The sequence below is a fragment of the Pleurodeles waltl genome, chromosome 1_1, assembly GCF_031143425.1.
Source record: "Pleurodeles waltl isolate 20211129_DDA chromosome 1_1, aPleWal1.hap1.20221129, whole genome shotgun sequence".
Lineage (NCBI taxonomy): Eukaryota > Metazoa > Chordata > Amphibia > Caudata > Salamandridae > Pleurodeles > Pleurodeles waltl.
Window position 1 is genome coordinate 17,030,681 of NC_090436.1, and position 22,562 is coordinate 17,053,242.

Consider the following 22,562-nt stretch of genomic DNA (forward strand, 5'->3'; position numbering starts at 1 on the left):
TTCACGTTTCGTGTACAGAGATGAAATAAGTGACCATGGAGGGGGCAGATTTAGTACGTGAATTGCCAAGCAGTGTTTCATGCCACCGGCCAGAGGACGCGAAGTGTTCCTTGAAAGGGGTCCTGGGCGGCCGCCATCAGTGCGCCTGGACGGCAGCTGTCAGTGGCGCTTGTCTCTGCATTATGTAGACTAATGAAGAGCGAGAAGTCTTTTTTAAATTATTACCATTTCTACGCAAAAAGCCCGAGCTAATTAATGACGTTAGATGTCTATTTAGGAGACTGGTTTGTAGTAATAAAGTGGGTGGTGAGAGAGACGGGCGCTCGCCCTCCAGCTTCCCTGGCGTGGGTTTTCATGATCCGAGAAACATAAAACCAACCTCTGCTTCTCGCTGCAGCGGGCCCTGATTGGACCTCTTGGTGATCAATGTGATTGATCGGTACCCCCTGGGGGTGGGGGCGGTATAAAAGGGCTGGCACTGCACCAATCCTGGAGTACCGCAGTATCCGAGCCGAGCATCCCTTGCTGCTGTGTAGCGCCCAGGTACCCTCAGCCCTCTGCAACCATGAGCTACGACCTCTTCAGCCACCGCAAGCCCTGGGATGAGTACCGGTGCACACGCACCTCCAAGCCAGCCCTGTCCTCCAGCTATGCCATGCACAGGTCCACGGTGCCCGCCAAGCGCTCAGCGAGGATGGCCACTCCTAGCTACCTTGAGAAGATCGATGTCGCCCAGGTCAGCACCCTCAACACTGAGCTCCTGGGCCTCCGGGCTCAGGAGAAGGAGCAGCTGGTGGACCTCAACGACCGCTTCATCGGGTACATCGAGAAGGTCCACCATCTGGAGCAGCAGAACAAGCTGCTGATGGTGGAGCTGGAGGCCCTGAGGCACCGGCAGGCTGACCCCTCCAGACTACACATGGTCTATGAGCAGGAGCTGAGGAACCTCCGGGCCCAGCTCGACGCCGAGAACAACGAGAAGATGAGGATGGAGGGCGAGAGGGAGAACCTGCGGGACATCTGTGGCCAGATGAAGGACAGGTACGAGGAGGAGGCGCGCTTGAGGATGGAGGCGGAAGATGTCCTGCAGAAAGTCCGCCAGGAGACCGACAAGGCACTGTTGGCCAACAGTGACGTTGAGGGCAGCATCAACTCCCTGGTGGATGAGATTGTCTTCCTGAAGAAGGCCTTCGGCGAGGAGAACGCTGACCTTGTGGCCCAGATCCAGTCGGCCAGCCTCAGTGTCGAGGTGGAGGTGGCCAAGCCGGACCTCTCGCTGGCCCTCAAGGACGTGCGCTCGCAGTATGAGAAGTTGGCCAACAAGAACATGCAGGCCGCCGAGGACTGGTACCGCTCCAAGTTTGCCTCCGTGGCCGAGCTGACCAGTAAGAACAACGAAGCCGTGAGGACCATCCGAGAAGAGACATCCGAGTACCGGCGCCTCCTGCAGTCCAGGTCCCTGGAGATTGAGGCCATGAGGAACCTCATCGACTCCCTCAACAAGCAGCTGGAGAACATGGAAGACAAACAGTCCAAGGAGGTGGCAAAATATCAGGTGAGCTCTAAGAGTGGTCAAATGGTGGCCATCAGGTCTCAGTTCATGAAGCATCCTCTGCTGAGCACTAAGTGTAACCGGCCTGTAATGCATTTCAATCCCTCTGGGCCAGCTCAGCCTTTCACCCTCTTGAAATCAAGAAAATCATCACTGAGATGGATAATAATAACACTAGTTAGTGAACAGTCCAGTTTCTATATATGGAGTTCGTATATTGCATTTTGATAATTAAATTAATCAAGAATTTATAAAGCGCAACAAATTACCCCTGAGTGTTTCAAGGCGCTCAAAAAGTAAGAAGACAGAAAAAATGTGGGAAAAGCAAGGAGAAAGCACTCAAACTAATTAACTCGTGGGGTTAGTAAGCATGCTGCTGATATCTGTGTTTAATCTGCAGGTGATTGGTTTCAATCTCAGCAGGGCCAGCCCAGCCTTTCATCATTCTTTGAGGAAGATCTCATTTATTTAATTTCCAAGTCTCACTGCCATCCCCTTGCTACCCAATCCCCAAGCCACCACTTAGGGATAGGGGCGAGTCTGCCACTGCCCAAAAGAGACATCGAGGGATCCAGGGTCTCTGCCCTAAAGAGACCGCCGTCCACGCCACATCTAAAACGAGACACTCATTCACTGACTCACGCCGAGGCACTAGGCAGGCCTTTGAGGCTATTCATCTTTAAAACACTGGACAGCAGGGGTTAGGATAGAGAGTTAAACATTCCTGCAGGCGAGATGTACTACATCCTAAGCCCTGTACCATGAGGTAAACACCCCTCCCCCCACTCCCCCCCCCCGTGACTCTCTTTTTTAACACAGCTCCCATAGAACAAGCCTTGTGTCCGGTGAGACCAAGCATTGGAAGGGGTGGTGTTAGGAGAACCCAGCCCCTTATGTGACCCCCTACTCCCCTTAAGCAGAGACCAGTTGCTATCTCTCCTCGCAGTGCTGAATGAACACACCAATAAATCCAGAATTTGTAAAGCGCTGTAAATCACCCGTGAGGGTTTCACGGCGCTTAATTCTAGGCACGGGGAGACAGAGCGATGTGCCCAGAATCTCAGGATGCTGAGCCGACGCCGAGACTCGAAGCCGGTTCCTTAGCTCCCAGATCGGCAGCTCTGGCCGTGACATCACATCTTCTCTCCTGAAAGCCTGAGTGCCCTCCGGGGGTCAGGCCAGCCTCACGCTTCTTGAAGTATCTTCGAGTGTTTGACGTCACGACCTGCAGGGTAGTCCGCACTCAGGCACATGAACCCACTAAGCTATCTCACTTCCTCAACCTACCTTGTTTTCCGCGAATAAAGCTCCAGGCGTGCTAAATGCTGTGTTTGTGCTATAGCCCTTTCCAGGCTGGCGTCTGAAATCCAGATTTCATTAAAAACAAGCGAACTATCGACGGTCTGTGCTGACAAAGTGCCCCACAAAACACACGAATGTGCACTCATTCACCATCAGTGCGACTGCCCTCATCACCATCAGTGCCACTGCCCTCAGTCACCATAGGGGTCACTGCGTGCGCAATGCGCCCTGCAAAACACGAGACTGTGCACTCAGTCACCATCAGTGCCACTGCCCCAGTCACCATCAGTGTCACTGCCCCCAGTTATCATCTGTGTCACTGCCCCCAGTCATCATCTGTGTCACTGCCCCACTCACCATCTATGCCACTGCCCTCACTCATCATCGCTGCTACTGCCCCCAGTCACCATCAGTGCCACTGCCCTCATCACCATCAGTGCCACTGCCCTCAGTCACCATAGGAGCCACTGCGTGCGCAATGCGCCCTGCAAAACATGAGACTGTGCACTCAGTCACCATCAGTGCCACTGCCCCAGTCACCATCAGTGTCACTGCCCCCAGGTATCATATGTGTCACTGCCCCAGTTACCATCAGTGTCACTGGCCCATTTACCACCTGTGCCACTGCCCTTAGACACCATCAGTGCTACTGTCCCAGACACCATCTGTGCCACTGCCCTCACTCACCATCGCTGCTACTGCCCCCAGTCACCATCAGTGCTACTGCCCCCAGTCACCATCAGTGCTACTGCCCCATTCACCATCTGTGTCACTGCCCCATTCACCATTAGCGTTATTGCCCTCAGTCACCTTCCCTGCCACTGTCCCCCTTCACCATCAGTGCCACTTCCCCACTCACCATCCGTGCCAGTGACCTCAGCCACCATCAGTGCTACTGCCCTCAGTCACCATTAGAACCACTGCCCTCAGTCACCATCTGTGCTACTGCGCTCAGTCAGCACCAGTGCCACTTCCCCATTCACAATTAATGCTAGTGCCCCCAGTCACAATCAGTGCCGCTGCCCTCAGTCACCATTAGTGCCACTGCCATCAATCACTATCAATGCTGTTGTCTCTGTCACCATCAGTGGCACTGCTCTCATGCACAATAAGAGCTGTGTGCCCTCAGTCACCATCAGTGCCTCTGCCCTCAGTCCCATCCATGCTACTGCCTTCAGTCACTACCAGTGCCCCTGTCTTCACCCACCCTCTGTGCCACATTCCCTTTCACAATCAGTGCTACTGCCCTCAGCCACATCTTTGCCACTTCCCTCTGTCACCATCAGTGCCGCTGCCCTCAGTCCCATCCGTGCTACTGCCCTCAGTCACTACCAGTGCCCCTGCCTTCAGTCACTCTCTGTGCCACATCAGCAGTTACAATCAGTGCTACTGCCCTCAGTCACCATCTTTGCCACTGCCCTCAGTCACCATCGGTGGCACTTCCTTCAGTTACAATAAGTGCTACTGGCCTCAGTCACAATCAGTGCTACCACCCTCAGTCACCATCAATATCACTGCCCTCAGTCACCATTGCTACCAGTGCCCCAGTCACAATCAGTGCTACTGCCCTCAGTCACCATCAGTGCCATTGCCCCAGTCACCATCAGTGCCACAGCCCCAGTCACCATCAATGTTACTGCCCTCAGTCACCATCTGTGCTACTGCACTCAGTCAGCATCAGTGCCACTTCCCCATTCACAATCAATGCTATTGTCCTCAGTCACCATCTTTGACACAGCCCTCAGTCACCATCAATGCCACTGCCCTCAGTAAGCATCAGTGCCACTGCCCTCAGTCCGATCTGTGTTACTGCCCTCAGTCACTACCAGTGCCACTGCCCTCAGTCACCCTCTGTGCCGTTTTCTCAGTTACCATCAGTGGCGCTGCTCTCTGTCACAATTCCTGTCACAATTCGAGCATCAGTGTTACTGCCCTCAGTCACCATCAGTGCCACTGCCCTTAGTCACCATCAGTGCCGCTGCCCTTAATCCCATGCGTGCTATTGCCCTCAGTCACTACCAGTGCCCCTGCCTTCAGTCACCCTCTGTGCCACATCAGCAGTTACAATCAGTGCTTTTGTCCTCAGTCACCATCTTTGCCACTCCCCACAGTCACAATCAGTGCCACTGCCCTTAGTCACCATCAGTGCACTGCCCTCAGTCACTATCGGTGGCACTGCCTTCAGTCACAATAAGTGCTACTGGCCTCAGCCACTATCAGTGCCACTGCCTTCAGTCACACTCAGTGTCACTGCCCTTAGTCACCATTGCTACCAGTGCCTCAGTCACAATCAGTGCCACTTCCCTCAGCCAACATCAGAGCCACTGCCCCAGTTGCCATCCGTGCCACTGCCTTCAGTCACCATCAGTGCTACTGCCCTCAATCACAATCAGCATCAGTACCAGTGCTCCCGGTTACAATCAGTGGCACTTCATCACTGATCATCAGTTGTAGTGAACTTATTTACCATCAGTGAAACTGCCCTCAGTCACCATCGCTAAGAGTGCCACAGTCACAGTCATTGATACTATCCCTGGTCACCATTAGGACCAGTCACCACTGGTGCCACTACCCTCAGTCACCATCTGTGCTACTGCCCTCAGTCACCATCAGTGCTACTGCCCTCAGTCACCACTGGTGCCACTGCCCTGAATCACCATCAGTGAACCTGCCTTCAGTCACCATCAGAGCTACTGCCCTCAGTCACCATTAGAGCCACTGCCCTCAGTCACCATCTGTGTCACTGCCCTTAGTCACTATCGGTGCCACTGCCCTCAGTCATCATCAGTTCCAATTGCCCAGTCACATTCAGTGCAACTGCCCTCAGTCACAATCAGTGCCACTGCCCTCAGTCAACATCAGTGCCAATGCCCCTGTCCCCATCAGTGCCACTGCCCTTAGTCACCATCAGTGCCGTTGCCAAGTCACTATTAGTGCCATTGCCCTCAGTCATCATCAGTGCCACTCGGCCAGGCACATTCAGTGCAGGTGCAAATGCTCCCAGTTACAATCAGTGGCACTTCATCACTCATCATCAGTATCAGTGTGCTTAGTCACCATCAGTGAAACTGCCCTCAGTCACCTTCGGTGCCACTTTCCCAGTCACCATTGGTGCCACTGCCCTCAGTCACCATCGGTGCTACTGCCCTCAGTCACAATCAGTGCTCCTGTTCCGCCATCAGTGCCATTGCCCCAGTCACCATTGGTGGCGCTGCCCTCAATCACAACCAGTGCTATTGGCCTCAGTCACCATCAGTGCTATCAATCAATCTACGTACCACAGCCCTGTCAGTATCAGTGCTCCCAGTTACAATCAGTGGCACTTCATCACTCATCATCAGTACTAGTGTGCTTAGTCACCATCAGTGAAACTGCCCTCAGTCTACATCGGTGCCACTGTCCCAGTCACCATCACTCATCATCAGTACTAGTGTGCCTTGTCACCATCAGTCATCTGCCCTCAGTCACTATTGGTGCCTCTGCCCCAGTCACCATTGGTGCCACTGCCCTCAGTCACCATCAGTGCTACTGCCCTCAGTCACCATCAGTGATACTAGCCACAGTCACCATCAGTGTCACTGCCCCGTCACCATCAGTGTCACTGCCTTGAGTCACCATCGCTACCAGTGCCACTGCCCCAGTCACCATCAGTGCCACTGCCCTCAGTCACCATCGGTGCCGTTGCCAAGTCACTATTAGTGCCATTGTCCTCAGTCATCATCAGTGCCACTTGCCCGGCACATTTAGTGCAAGTGCAACTGCTCCCAGTTACAATCAGTGGCACTTCATCACTCATCATCAGTACTAGTGTGCTTAGTCACCATCAGTTAAACTGCCTTCAGTCACCTTCGGTGCCACTTTCCCAGTCACCATTGGTGCCAATGCCCTCAGTCACCATTGGTTCTACTGCCCTCAGTCAAAATCATAGCTCCTGGCCTCAGTCACCATCAGTGCTACTGCCCTCAGTCACCATCAGTGCTACTGTCCCCAGTTACCATCCGTGCCACTGCCCCCAGTCAATATATGTACCACAGCCCTGTCAATATCAGTGCTCCCAATTACAATCAGTGGCACTTCATCACTCATCATCTGTACTAGCGTACTTAGTCACCATCAGTGAAACTGCCCTTAGTCTACATCGGTGCCACTGTCCCAGTCACCATCACTCATCATCAGTACTAGTGTGCCTAGTCACCATCAGTCATCTGCCCTCAGTCACTATTGCTGCCACTGCCCTCAGTCACAATCAGTGCTTTTAGCCGCAGTCACCACTGGTGCCACTGCCCTCAGTCACCATAAGTACTACTGCCCTCAGTCACCATCAGTGATACTAGCCACAGTCACTATCAGTGTCACTGCCCCAGTCACCATCAGTGGCACTGCCTTGAGTCACCATCACTACCAGTGCCCCAGCCACAATCAGTGCCCTGCCCTCAGTCACCATCAGTGCTTTTAGCTACAGTCACCATTGGTGCCACTGCCCTCAGTCACCATCAGTGCTACTGCCCTCAGTCACCATCAGTGATATTAGCCACAGTCACCATCAGTGTCACTGCCCCAGTCACCATCAGTGTCACATCAGTGTCACTGCCTTGAGTCACCATCGCTACCAGTGCCCCAGCCACAATCAGTGCTACTGCCCTCAGTCACCATCAGTGCCATTGCCCCGTCACTATTTGTGCCGTTGCCATATATCAGCACCAGTACCAGGGCTCCCAGTTACAATCAGCGGCACTTCATCACTGATCATCAATAGTAGATAGTAGTGCACTTAGTCACCATCAGTGAAACTGCCCTCAGTCACCGCCGGTACCAATGCCCCAGTCGCCATCACAGTGCCACTGCCTTCAGTCACCATCAGTGCCACTGCCTCAGTCACCACTGGTTCTAATGCCTTCAGTCACCATTGGTACCACTGTCTCAGTCACCATTGGTACCGCTGCCCTCAGTCACCATTGGTGCCACTGCTCTCAGTCACTAGCAGTGCTACTGCCCTCAGTCACAGTCAGTGCTATTGCTCTATATCAGTGCCATTGCCTCAGTCACAATTGGTGCCACTGACCTCAGTCACCATCGCTACCACTTACACAGTCACAATCAGTGCTACTGCCCTCAGCCACCATCCATGCCATTGCCTCAGTCACCTTCAGTGGTGCTGCCCTTAGTCACCATCAGTACCATTGCTTCAGTCACCATCAGTGCCACTGCCCTCAGTCACCATCAAAGCCATTGCCCCAGTCACCATCCGTGCCACTGCCCCCAGTCAATATACGTACCACAGCCCTGTCAGTATCAGTGCTCCCAGGTACAATCAGTGGCACTTCATCACTCATCATCAGTACTAGTGTGTTTAGTGACCATCAGTGAAACTGCCCTCAGTCTACATCGGTGCCACTGTCCCAGTCACCATCACTCATCATCAGTACTAGTGTGCCTAGTCACCATCAGTCATCTGCCCTCAGTCACCATCAGTGCTACTAGCCACAGTCACCATCGGTACCCCTGCCCCAGTCCCTATCGGTACCACTGCCTTCAGTCACGATTGCTACCAGTGACCCAGTCACTATCAGTGCTACTGCCCTCAGTTACCATCTGTGACCATTGGTGCAACTGCCTCAGTCACAATCAGTGCAACTGCCCCCAGTCACCATCAAAGCCATTGCCCCAGTCACCATCAGTGATACTGTCCGCAGTTACCATCCGTGCCACTGCCCCCAGTCAATATACGTACCACAGCCCTGTCAGTATCAGTGCTCCCAGTTACAATCAGTGGCACTTCATCACTCATCATCAGTTCTAGTGTGCTTAGTCACCATCATTGAAACTGCCTTCAGTCACCATTGTTGCCAGTGCCCCAGTCACCATCGGTGCTACTGCCCTCAGTCACAATCAGTGCTACTGTTCCCCCATCAGTGCCATTGCCCCAATGACCATTGGCGGCGCTGCCCTCAATCAAAACCAGTGCTACTGGCCTCAGTCACCATCAGTGCTACTGTCCCCAGTTACCATCCGTGCCACTGTCCCCAGTCAAAATACGTACCATAGCCCTGCCAGTATCAGTGATCCCAGTTACAATCAGTGGCACTTCATCACTCATCATCAGTACTAGTGTGCTTAGTCACCATCAGTGAAACTGCTCTCAGTCTACATCAGTGCCACTATCCCAGTCACCATCAATCATCATCAGTACTAGTGTGCCTAGTCACCATCTGTCATCTGCCCTCAGTCACTATTGGTGCCTCTGCCCCAGTCACCATTGGTGCCACTGCCCTCAGTCACCATCAGTGCTACTGCCCTCAGTCACCATCAGTGCTACTAGCCACAGTCACCATCAGTACCATTGCCCCAGTCCCTATCGGTACAACTGCCTTCAGTGACCATTGCTACCAGTGCCCCAGTCACCATCGGTGCTACTGCCCTCAGTCACAATCAGTGCTACTGTTCCCCATCAGTGCCATTGCCCCACTCATCATTGGTGGCGCTGCCCTCAATCACAACCAGTGCTCCTGGCCTCAGTCACCATCAGTGCTACTGCCCTCAGTCACCATCAGTGCTACTGTGCCCAGTTACCATCCGTGCCATTGCCCCCAGTCAATATACGTACCACAGCCCTGTCAGTATCAGTGCTCCCAGTTACAATCAGTGGCACTTCATCACTCATCATCAGTACTAGTGTGCTTAGTCACTATCAGTGAAACTGCCCTCAGTCTACATCGGTGCCACTGTCCCAGTTACCATCACTCATCATCAGTACTAGTGTGCCTAGTCACCATCAGTCATCTGACCTCAGTCACTACTGGTGCCTCTGCCCCAGTCACCATTGGTACCACTGTCCTCAGCCACCATCAGTGCTACTGCCCTCAGTCACCATCAGTGCTTTTAGCCACAGTCAACATTAGTGCCACTGCCCTCAGTCACCATCAGTACTACTGCCCTCAGTCACCATCAGTGATACTAGCCACAGTCACCATCAGTGTCACTGCCCCAGTCACCATCTGTGCCACTGCCCCCAGTCAATATACGTACCACAGCCCTGTCTGTATCAGTGCTCCCAGGTACAATCAGTGGCACTTCATCACTCACCATCAGTACTAGTGTGCTTAGTCACCATCAGTGAAACTGCCCTTAGTCTACATCGGTGCCACTGTCCCAGTCACCATCACTCATCATCAGTACTAGTGTGCCTAGTCACCATCAGTCATCTGACCTCAGTCACTATTGGTGCCTCTGCCCCAGTCACCATTAGTGCCACTGCCCTCAGCCACCATCAATGCTACTGCCCTCAGTCACCATCAGTGCTTTTAGCCACAGTCACCATTGGTGCCACTGCCCTCAGTCACCATCAGTGCTACTGCCCTCAGTCACCATCAGTGATACTAGCCACAGTCACCATCAGTGTCACTGCCCCGTCACCATCAGTGACACTGTCTTGAGTCACCATCGCTACCAGTGCCCCAGCCACAATCAGTGCTACTGCCCTCAGTCACCATCAGTGCCATTGCCCCATCACTATTTGTGCCACTGCCATAAATCAGCACCAGTACCAGGGCTCCCAGTTACAATCAGCGGCACTTCATCACTGATCATCAATAGTAAATAGCAGTGCACTTAGTCACCATCAGTGAAACTGCCCTCAGTCACCGTCGGTGCCACTGCCCCAGTCGCCATCAGTGCCACTGCCTTCAGTCACCATCAGTGCCACTGCCTCAGTCACCACTGGTTCTAATGCCCTCAGTCACCATTGGTGCAACTGTCTCAGTCACCATTTGTACCGCTGCCCTCAGTCACCACTGGTGCCACTGCTCTCAGTCACTAGCAGTGCTACTGCCCTCAGTCACAATCAGTGCTATTGCCCTACATAAGTGCCAATGCCTAAGTCACAATTGGTGCCACTGACCTCAGTCACCATTGCTACCACTTACACAATCATAATCAGTGCTACTGCCCCCAGCCACCATGCATGCCATTGCCTCAGTCACCATCTGTAGTGCTGCCCTCAGTCACAATCAGTGCAACTGTCCTCAGTAACCATCAAAGCCATTGCCCCAGTCACCATCCGTGCCACTGCCTGAGTCAATATACGTACCACAGCCCTGTCAGTATCAGTGCTCCCAGTTACAATCAGTGGCACTTCATCACTCATCATCTGTACTAGTGTGCTTAGTCACCATCAGTGAAACTGCCCTCAGTCTACATCGGTGCCACTGTCCCAGTAACCATCACTCATCATCAGTACTAGTGTGCCTAGTCACCATCACTCATCTGCCCTCAGTCACCATCAGTGCTACTAGCCATAGTCACCATCAGTACCATTGTCCCAGACCCTATCGGTACCAGTTCCTTCAGTCACCATTGCTACCAGTGCCCCAGTCACTATCAGTGCTACTGCCCTCAGTCACAATCAGTGCTACTTCCCTCGATGACCATCCGCAAATAATGCGGCCACCATCAGTGTGAGCGCTGAAGTCACCATCAGTGTCACTGCCCCAGTCACCATCTGTGCCACTGCCCCCAGTCACCATCAGTGCTACTGCCCTCAGTCACCATCAGTGCCACTGCCCCAGTCACCACTAGTGCCACTGTCCCCGGTTACCATCCACACCACTGCCCCCAGTCAATATATGTGCCACAGCCCTAAGTCAGCATCAGTGCTCCCAGTTACAATCAGTGGCACTTCATCACTCATCATCAGTACTAGTGTGCTTAGTCACCATCAGTGAAACTGCCCTCAGTCTACATCGGTGCCACTGTCCCAGTCACCATCACTCATCATCAGTACTAGTGTGCCTAGTCACCATCACTCATCTGCCCTCAGTCACCATCAGTGCTACTAGCCATAGTCACCATCAGTACCATTGTCCCAGTCCCTATCGGTACCAGTTCCTTCAGTCACCATTGCTACCAGTGCCCCAGTCACTATCAGTGCTACTGCCCTCAGTTACCATCTGTGACCACCAGAGACACTGCCTTCAGTCACCTTTGTTACCAGTGCCCCAGTCACAATCAGTGCTACTGCCCTCAGTCACAATCAGTGCTACTTCCCTCAGTGACCATCCGCAAATACTGCGGCCACCATCAGTGCGAGCGCTGAAGTCACCATCAGTGTTACTGCCTCAGTCACCACTAGTGCCACTGTCCCCAGTTACCATCCGCACCACTGCCCCGAGTCAATATATGTTCCACAGCCCTAAGTCAGCATCAGTGCTCCCAGGTACAATCAGTTACAATCAGTGGCACTTGTCACTCATCATAAGTACTAGTGTGCTTAGTCACCATTAGTCATCTGCCCTTAGTCACTATTGGTGCCACTGCCCCAGTCACTATTGGTGCCACTGCCCTCAGTCACTATCTGTGCTACTGCCCTCAGTCACCATCAGTGCTACTAGCCACGGTCACCATTACTGCCACTGCCCCAGTCATCATCGTTTCCACTGCCTTCAGTCACCATTGCTACCAGTGCCCCAGTCAAGATCAGTGCTACTGCCCTCAGTCTCAATTAGTGCTACTGCCCTTGAGTCACTATCTGTGCCACTGCACTCAGTGACCATCCACAAATACCGCAGCCATCATCAGTGTGAGCGCTGGAGTCACCATCAATGTTACTGCCCCAGTCGCCATCTGTGCAACTGCCCTTAGTCACCATCAGTGTCACCGTCCAAAGTGACCATATGTGCTACTGCCCTCAGTCACCATCAAAGCCGTTGCCCTCAGTCACAATCAGTGCTACTTCCCTCAGTGACCATCCGCAAATACTGCGGCCACCATCAGTGCGAGCGCTGAAGTCACCATCAGTGTCACTGCCCCAGTCACCATCTGTGCCACTGCCCTCAGTCACCATCAGTGCTACTGCCCTCAGTCACCATCAGTGCCACTGCCCCAGTCACCACTAGTGCCACTGTCCCCAGTTACCATCCGCACCACTGCCCCCAGTCAATATATGTGCCATAGCCCTAAGTCAGCATCAGTGCTCCCAGTTACAATCAGTGGCACTTCATCACTCATCATAAGTACTAGTGTGCTTAGTCACCATCAGTGAAACTGCCCTCAGTCTACATCGGTGCCACTGTCCCAGTCACCATCACTCATCATCAGTACTAGTGTGCCTAGTCACCATCACTCATCTGCCCTCAGTCACCATCAGTGCTACTAGCCATAGTCACCATCAGTACCATTGTCCCAGTCCCTATCGGTACCAGTTCCTTCAGTCACCATTGCTACCAGTGCCCCAGTCACTATCAGTGCTACTGCCCTCAGTTACTATCTGTGACCACCAGTGACACTGCCTTCAGTCACCTTTGTTACCAGTGCCCCAGTCACAATCAGTGCTACTGCCCTCAGTCACAATCAGTGCTACTTCCCTCAGTGACCATCCGCAAATACTGCGGCCACCATCAGTGTGAGCGCTGAAGTCACCATCAGTGTTACTGCCCCAGTCACCACTAGTGCCACTGTCCCCAGTTACCATCCGCACCACTGCCCCCAGTCAATATATGTGCCACAGCCCTAAGTCAGCATCAGTGCTCCCAGGTACAATCAGTTACAATCAGTGGCACTTTGTCACTCATCATAAGTACTAGTGTGCTTAGTCACCATCAGTCATCTGCCCTCAGTCACTATTGGTGCCACTGCCCCAGTCACTATTGGTGCCACTGCCCTCAGTCACTATCTGTGCTACTGCCCTCAGTCACCATCAGTGCTACTAGCCACGGTCACCATTACTGCCACTGCCCCAGTCATCATCATTTCCACTGCCTTCAGTCACCATTGCTACCAGTGCCCCAGTCAAGATCAGTGCTACTGCCCTCAGTCTCAATTAGTGCTACTGCCCTTGAGTCACTATCTGTGCCACTGCACTCAGTGACCATCCACAAATACCGCAGCCATCATCAGTGTGAGCGCTGGAGTCACCATCAATGTTACTGCCCCAGTCGCAATCTGTGCCACTGCCCTTAGTCACCATCAGTGTCACCGTCCAAAGTCACCATATGTGCTACTGCCCTCAGTCACCACCAAAGCCGTTGCCCCAGTCACTATCGGTGCTACTGTCCCCAGTTACCATCCGTACCACTGCTCAAGGTGCAGCGAACCAGTGCAGGGATACTTCCATTGCACCACTGTATCTTTAGCTGCTCAAGGTGCAGCGACCCAGTGTAGGGATACTTCCATTGCACCATTGTATCTTTAGCTGCTCAAGGTGCAGCGGCCCAGTGTAAGGATACTTTCATTGCACCACTGTATCTTTAGCTGCTCACGGTGCAGCGACCCAGTGTAGGTTTACTTCCATTGCACCACTGTATCTTTAACTGCTCATGGTGCAGCGGCCCAGTGTAGGTTTACTTCCATTGCACCACTGTATCTTTAGCTGCTCAAGGTGCAGCGACCCAGTGTAGGGATACTTCCATTGCACCATTGTATCTTTAGCTGCTCAAGGTGCAGCGGCCCAGTGTAGGGATACTTCCATTGCACCATTGTACCTTTAGCTGCTCAAGGTGCAGCGGCCCAGTGTAAGGGTACTTCCATTGCACCATTGTATCTTTAGCTGCTCAAGGTGCAGTGGCCCAGTGTAAGGATACTTTCATTGCACCACTGTACCTTTAGCTGCTCAAGGTGCAGCAGCCCAGTGTAAGGGTACTTCCATTGCACCACTGTTCCATTAGCTGCTGAAGGTGCAGCGGCCCAGTGTAGGGATACTTCCATTGCACCATTGTATCTTTAGCTGCTCAATGTGCAGCGGCCCAGTGTAAAGATACTTAGATTGTACCATTCTGTGTTTACCTGTTCAAGGTGCGGCGGCCCAGTGTAAGGATACTTTGTTTGTACCATTCTGTGTTTAGCTGCTCAAGGTGCAGTGGAACGGGGTTCAGAAAGAAAACCTGATCATTTGAAATTGCACAGTGATAGTTCTGATTTGAGCCCCTAAAGTTGTGTTCCTCCTCCAAATTCCTATATTTGTTTATTAACTTGCCACTCCCTCTACCTATGTTCTTTCCTAAGAAACTCTGGTCTCACCTTCTATCTCTGGCATGGACTGGCAAACAACCAGGAGAGACCTGTAATATTCTCATGCTTCCCTTCGAGCAGGGTGGGCTGAGGGCATCTGATATGGACATATACTTTTTCAGTGCCCAGGAGCATTTTGCACACTACTGGCTACACCCCACACAGTTCCAGCCGCACACTGTATCCTTACACTGAGCCGCTGCACCTTGAGCATCTAAAGACTACATAAGTGCAATGAAGTATCCTTACACTGGGTTGCTGTACCTCAAGCAGCTAAAAACTACATCAGTACAATGAAAGTATCCTTATACTGAGCCGCTGCACCTTGAGCGGCTAAATACACAATTGTAGAAGGTTAGTATAGTTATGCTAGGCCACTGCAAGGTCATCCTCAGCATTAATTAGTACAACTGCAGTGGTCCCAAAATTGCTCCTCTCACCCGGTCATTGGTCACGCTGCATCCTCACCACTCACCCATTGGTAGAAGCTTCATTGGCTCTCAGTTGGCCAGAGAATACAATTCAAGGCACTTTGTGGTGTGCCGAAAAGGGGATGTGCTTACTTTCGTAGCTGTAGTGTGAGTGGAACTAAGGCTTGAGTCACCTCTTGGCTGCAGTGCCACATAAGACCTTGCGTCTGTTCCTTACTTGGCAGCAGTTATGGGGCAACAACCTTTACTTAGATTCTGACAGGTACAGCAGCACTGATGGTGCCTGGGATAGGGGCACTGATGGAGGCTTTAGCACTCATGGCCGCTCAGGCTCTGACACTGATAGGGGCTCTGGCACGGATGGGGGCTCTGGCACTGATGAGGGCTCAGGCTTTGGCACTGATGGGGGCTTGTAGGAAGCTGGCTCTGTATGCACTATTTCAAAGTAAGAAATAGCATGCACAGAGTCCAAGGGTTCCCCTTAGAGGTAAGATAGTGGCAAAAAGAGATAATTCTAATGCTCTATTTTGTGGTAGTGTGGTCGAGCAGTAGGCTTATCAGAGGGTAGTGTTAAGCATTTGTTGTACACACACAGGCAATAAATGAGGAACACACACTCAAAGACAATTCCAGGCCAATAGGTTTTTATATAGAAAAATATATTTTCTTAGTTTATTTTAAGAACCACAGGTTCAAGATTCACAAACAATACTTTAAATGAAAGGTATTTCACTTAGGAACTTTAGGAACTTTGAATTAGCAAAATAGCATATACAGTTTTCACACAAATGGCAAATAGCTGTTTTAAAACTAGACAGTGTAATTTTCAACAGTTCCTGGGGAGGTAAGTGTTTGTTAGTTTTGCAGGTAAGTAAACCACCTACAGGGTTCAAAGTTGGGTCCAAGGTAGCCCACCGTTGGGGGTTCAGAGCAACCCCAAAGTTACCACACCAGCAGCTCAGGGGCGGTCAGGTGCAGAGGTCAAAGTGGTGCCCAAAACGCATAGGCTTCAATGGAGAAGGGGGGTGCCCCGGTTCCAGTCTGCCAGCAGGTAAGTACCCGCGTCTTCGGAGGGCAGACCAGGGGGATTTTGTAGGGCACCGGGAGGGACACAAGTCAGCACAGAAAGTACACCCTCAGCGGCACGGGGGCGGCCGGGTACAGTGTGCAAACAGGCTTCGGGTTCGCAATGTAATCCAATGGGAGACCTAGGGGTCTCTTCAGCGATGCAGGCAGGCAAGGGGGGTGCTCCTCGGGGTAGCCACCACCTGGGCAAGGGAGAGGGCCACCTGGGGGTCGCTCCTGCACTGGAGGTCGGATCCTTCAGGTCCTGGGGGCTGCGGGTGCAGTGTCTTTACCAGGCGTCGGGTCTTTGAAGCAGGCAGTCGCGGTCAGGGGGAGCCTCGGGATTCCCTCTGCAGGCGTCGCTTTGGGGGCTCAGGGGGGTCAACTCTGGCTACTCATGGGCTCGCAGTCGCCGGGGTGTCCTCCCTGTAGTGTTTGTTCTTCACAAGTCGAGCCGGGGGCGTCGGGTGCAGAGTGCAAAGTCTCACGCTTCCGGCGGGAAACGTGTGTTGTTTCAAAGTTGCTTCTTTGTTGCAAAGTTGCAGTCTTTGTGGAGCAGAGTCGCTGTCCTCGGGAGTTCTTGGTCCTTCTAGATGCAGGGTATTCCTCTGAGGCTTCAGAGGTCGCTGGACCCTCTGGAACTCGTCGCTGGAGCAGTTCTTTAGAAGTGGGGAGACAGGCCGATAGAGCTGGGGCCAAAGCAGTTGGTGTCTCCGTCTTCTCTGCAGGTTTTTCAGTTCAGCAGTCCTTCTTCGTCTTAGGTTGCAGGAATCTAGTTTCCTAGGTTCTGGGGAGCCCCTTAATACTGAATTTAGGGGTGTGTTTAGGTCTGGGAGGGCAGTAGCCAATGGCTACTGTCCTTGAGGTTGGCTACACCCTCTTTGTGCCTCCTCCCTGAGGGGAGGGGGGCACATCCCTATTCCTATTGGGGGAATCCTCCAAAATCAAGATGGAGGATTTCGAAAGACAGGGGTCACCTCAGCTCAGGACACCTTAGGGGCTGTCCTGACTGGTGGGTGACTCCTCCTTGTTTTTCTCATTATCTCCCCTGGACTTGCCACCAAAAGTGGGGACTGTGTCCAGGGGGCGGGCATCTCCACTAGCTGGAGTGCCCTGGGGCATTGTAACACGAAGCCTGAGCCTTTGAGGCTCACTGCTAGGTGTTACAGTTCCTGCAGGGGGGGGTGTGAAGCACCTCCACCCAGAGCAGGCCTTTGTTTCTGTCCTCAGAGAGCACAAAGGCCCTCACCACATGGGGTCAGAAACTCGTCTCTCAGGAGCAGGCTGGCACAGACCAGTCAGTCCTGCACTGAACAATTGGGTAAAATACAGGGGGCATCTCTAAGATGCCCTCTGTGTGCATTTTTTAATAAATCCAACACTGACATCAGTGTGGGTTTATTATTCAGAGAAGTTTGATACCAAACTTCCCAGTATTCAGTGTAGCCATTATGGAGCTGTGGAGATCGTTTTTGACAGACTCCCAGACCATATACTCTTATGGCTACCCTGCACTTACAATGTCTAAGGTTTTGCTTGGACACTGTAGGGGCATAGTGCTCATGCACCTATGCCCTCACCTGTGGTATAGTGCACCCTGCCTTAGGGCTGTAAGGCCTGTTAGAGGGGTGACTTACCTATGCCATAGGTAGTGTGAGGTTGGCATGGCACCCTGAGGGGAGTGCCATGTCGACTTAGTCATTTTCTCCCCACCAGCACACACAAGCTGGCAAGCAGTGTGTCTGTGCTGAGTGAGGGGTCCCTAGGGTGGCATAAGACATGCTGCAGCCCTTAGAGACCTCCCCTGGCATTAGGGCCCTTGGTACCAGGGGTACCAGTTACAAGGGACTTACCTGGGTGCCAGGGTTGTGCCAATTGTGGAGACAATGGTACATTTTAGGTGAAAGAACACTGGTGCTGGGGCCTGGTTAGCAGGGTCCCAGCACACTTCTCAGTCAAGTCAGCATCAGTATCAGGCAAAAAGTGGGGGGTAATTGCAACAGGGAGCCATTTCCTTACAGGGCTCTAGCACTGATGGTGGCTCACGCTCTGGCACTGATGGTGGCTCAGGCTCTGGCACTGATGGGGGCTCTAGCACTGATGGTGCTGGGATAGTGGCACTGATTGGGGCTCTAGCACTGATGGTGCCTGGGATAGTGACACTGATGGGGGATCTGGCACTGATGGTGGCTCAGGCTCTGGCACTAATGGGGGCTCCGGCACTGATGGGGGCTCACGCTCTGGCACTGATGGGGGCTTTGGCACTCATGGTGGCTCAGGGCTGTTGTACTGATGGTGACTAGGGCACAGGCACTGAAAGGGAATGAGGCAATGGCACCTATGGGGTCTGGGGGCATTTTGAAGGATGGTGACTGGGGCAGTGGTATTGAAGTTGACTGGGGGTAGTTGCATTCATGAATATTGGGGCATTTGCACTGGTGGTGACTGGGATAGAGACACTAATGGTGACCGGGGGAATGGACATCAATGGAGACTGGAGCATTTGCACTGATGGTACTGGGGCTGTGGCACTGATGATGACTAGGGCAGAGGCACTGAAAGGGAATGAGGCACTGGCACTTATGGTGTTCGGGCATTTGCACTGATGTTTTGCAGTGGCATTGATTTTGACCAGGGCAGCTGCATTAATGAAGATTGGGGCATTTGCACTGATAGTGACTGGCCCAGTGGGACTGATGGTTACTTGGGCAGTGGCACTGATAGTGATTGGGGGCAGTTGCATCAATGGAGATTGGGGCATTTGTGCTGATGGTGACTATAGTAGGGTCGCTGATGGCGAATTGGGGCTGTTGGATCAATTTCAGCTGATGGTGACTGGCTGCACTTGCACCCTTATGAGAAAGACAGAGGATGGGTCTAGATCAGCCAGTGTTCACTCCAATTCCATCTTGGGGAGCTCCTGTGAGAAAAGCTAAGACAACCAGTTTACAATCCACTTGTGCCCCCCTACCCTACTCCACGAGGATCTCTTGTGAGAAAGACATAAGACGGGTAAATCCGGCTAAACTGCACTTCCTCCTCCCCTGGTGAATTCTTCTGAGAAAGATGTAGGATGGTAGGATGGTGCTAAGGTAACCTGTTTCAACTCTCCTCCCTCCTCAGTAATGGATCTGAGAAGAATACAGGATGGGTCGAAGTCGGACAGTTTACACTCTACTCGCCCTGATGGACTCTTCTGAGAAAGGCGTAGTATTGGTCTAAGTGAACCAGCTTACATTCTACCCCCCCCTCCACTGAGGACATCTTCTGAGAAAGGCATTGCATAGGTTAAGTAAACCAGTTTACACTCTACTCCCCCGAGGGACTTGTCTGAAAAAAGGCGTAGCATGATTCAAAGTAAACCAGTAAACACTCTACTTCTCCCCAAGGGACTCTTCTGAGAAAGACATAGCATTGGTCTAAGTAAATCAGTTTACACTCTACTTCCCCTGTGGAACTATTCTGAGAAGCACGTTTCATGGGTCTAAATAAATATGTTTACACTCTCTTTCCCCCGAGGGACTCTTCTGAGAAAGATGTAACATGGTATAAGTAAACCAGTTTACACTCTACTTCCCCACAGGAACTCCTCTGATAAAGACGTAGCAAGGGTCTAACTAAACCAGTTTACACTCAACTTCCCCTCCAAGGAACTCTTCTGAGAAAAACGTAGCATGGGTCTAAGTCAACCAGTTTATACTTTACTTCCCCCTGAGGAACTCTTCTGAGAAAGACATAGCACGGGTCTAACTGAACCAATTTACACTCTACTCCCACCAAGGAACTCTTCTGAGAAAGACATAGCATGGGTCTAAGTAAACCAGTTTACAATCTATTTCCCTCCAATGGGCACTATTGGGAAAGACGTAATATGGGTGTAAGTAAACCAGTTTACACTCTATTTCCCCCAAAAGACTCTTCTGAGAAAGATGCAGCTTAGGTCTAAGTCAAGAAGTTTACACTGTATTTCCCTCTGAAGGACTCTACTGGGAAAAACATAATATAGGTCTAAATAAATCAGTTTACATTACATTTCCCCCGAAGGACTTTTCTGAGAAAGACATAGCAATGGTCTAAGTCAACCAATTTACACTCTACTCCCTGCCCCGAGGAACGCTCTTGAGAAAGATGTGGCATAGTCTAAGTAAACTAGTTTACTCTCTATTTCCCCCAAAGGACTCTTCTGAGAAAAATGTAGCATAGGTCTAAGTCAAGCAGCTTATACTCTATTTCCCTCTGAAGGACTCTACTGGGAAAGACATACTATAGGTCTAAATAAATCAGTTTACATTCCATGTCCCTCAAAGGACTCTTCTGAGAAAGACATAGCAATGGTCTAAGTCAACCAGTTTACACTCTACTCTCTGCCCCAAGGAACTCTCTTGAGAAAGATGTAGCATGGGCCTAAGTAAACCAGTTTATACTCTATTTCCCCTCAGGGGGATTTTCTGAGAAAGATATAGCCTAGCTCTAAGTCAATCAGTTTACACTCTAATTCCCCTCAAGGGACTTTTCTGAGAAAGACGTAGCTTGGGTCTAAGTAAACCAGTTTACACTCTATTTTCTCTGAGAGACTCTTCCGAGAAAGATGTAGACTAGCTCTAAGTCAACAAATGTACACTCCATTTGCCATCCAAAATTCCCCAAGGGACTCTTCAGAGAAAGGCAGTGGATGGGTCTAAGTCAACCTGTTTATATTGCACTTTATAAAGGTGTTTACATTCTCCCCTGTGAAGAACTCTTGTAAGAAACATATATAGGATGGGTCTATGGCAACTGGTTAACACACCACTTCCCTCTCTCTAAGAAACTCTTTTAAGAAACATATAGGATGGGTCTATGGGAACTGGTTATCACTTCACTTCCCTCTCCCTAAGAAACTCTTCTGAGAAACAAATATAGGTTGGGTCTATTACACTGGTTTACACACCAATTCTCTCTCACTAAGGAACTCTTCTGAGAAAGATGTAGGATTGGCATACATCAAACTGTGTACACTCTCCCCCTATCCCTCACCATGAGCTTTTCTCAGAAAGACGTAAAATAGGTCTAAGTCAACTTGTTTACACTGCACTCAACCCTGAAGAACTCTTCGGGAATGAAATCAACCAGTCTACGTACCACTAAGTCAACATGTTTACACTCAAACCCCTCCTCCTGCCTCTGAGGAACTCTTATGTGAAAGACTCTACGTCAACCATTTTTCATTCAACCCATGAGAATCCCTTCTGAGAAAAATGCAGGATAGATCTTTCAACATGTTTACACTTAACTCCGTCCTCCTGCCTCCCAGCTTACATTCAACCCTCGAGATAATCTTCTGAGATTCTAACTCAACCAGTTTGCACTTCACTCCCCACCCACACCTGTGATGAGCTTTTCAGAGAAAAGCACAGAATGGGCTAGTGATGGTGAAGCAGGCCACTCTAAATACTACACAAACATCAGTGCACTGTTAGCACTTGTTTTATCTCAATTCCAGGGACATTATCAATCCACAGAATACCCACACCTATCTTACCGGGTCAGCATACCCTTTGAAAGTAAAGAAAGAAAGTGGTACTTGGTGAGAACCAATATCTAGATCACAGCAGATGGGAAGCAGCAGCAAAGACCAGAGACCTTATCCTAAGGTGTCAAAGTCATTATGGAATTTTGTCTTCCTTGAAATCACTTGGACTGAGCAGCTGTGCAGGATTTTGATTGTGATGTATCTAATTCTGTTCTTCCTTCACAGGAAAAAATAAATGAACTTGAGAATGACATCGCAGATGCTAAACAGGAGATGTCACGGTACTTGCGTGAATACCAGGAACTGCTCAATGTGAAAATGGCACTAGATATTGAGATTGCTGCATACCGGTAAGGGAACAATTATAAAGACATGGTGGTACCAATTGCAGTGATGATCAAACAATGATGGGGTGGGATAGTCAAACATTGTCATTACCTGGGAAGGAGCAAGACTTAGAAAGTATGAAACTATTGATATGATAAACTGAACTGATAGGTCATGAACCTGGGTTAATTTGAATGAAAGGTTAATAAAAGTACTGCCTTTTATTGAAATTAGTAATTAAAAGTCTGTTGTAGATTTATACTGTTGACAGCATTGAATGAAATACTGGTGTTATAAACTAGTGAGGTCTTTTCACCCAGACAGAGGAATAGAACAGAGCCCTGGCACTGTGCAGTAGGCTGTGTCAGTCTGC

The 22,562-nt window shown here is 51.0% G+C and overlaps 1 protein-coding gene across 1 annotated transcript in view; it reads left to right on the top strand.

The window, feature by feature from the left end:
- Positions 1 to 453: 453 nt before the first annotated feature.
- Positions 454 to 22,562, top strand: part of LOC138254942 (neurofilament light polypeptide-like) — a 28,518-nt gene continuing 6,409 nt past the window's right edge. Inside the window, exons 1-2 of the mRNA XM_069205826.1 lie at positions 454 to 1,555; positions 22,088 to 22,212. Coding sequence (XP_069061927.1) covers positions 566 to 1,555; positions 22,088 to 22,212 — 1,115 coding nt within the window. The 5' untranslated portion in view covers positions 454 to 565. The remainder of the gene's footprint in view (positions 1,556 to 22,087; positions 22,213 to 22,562) is intronic.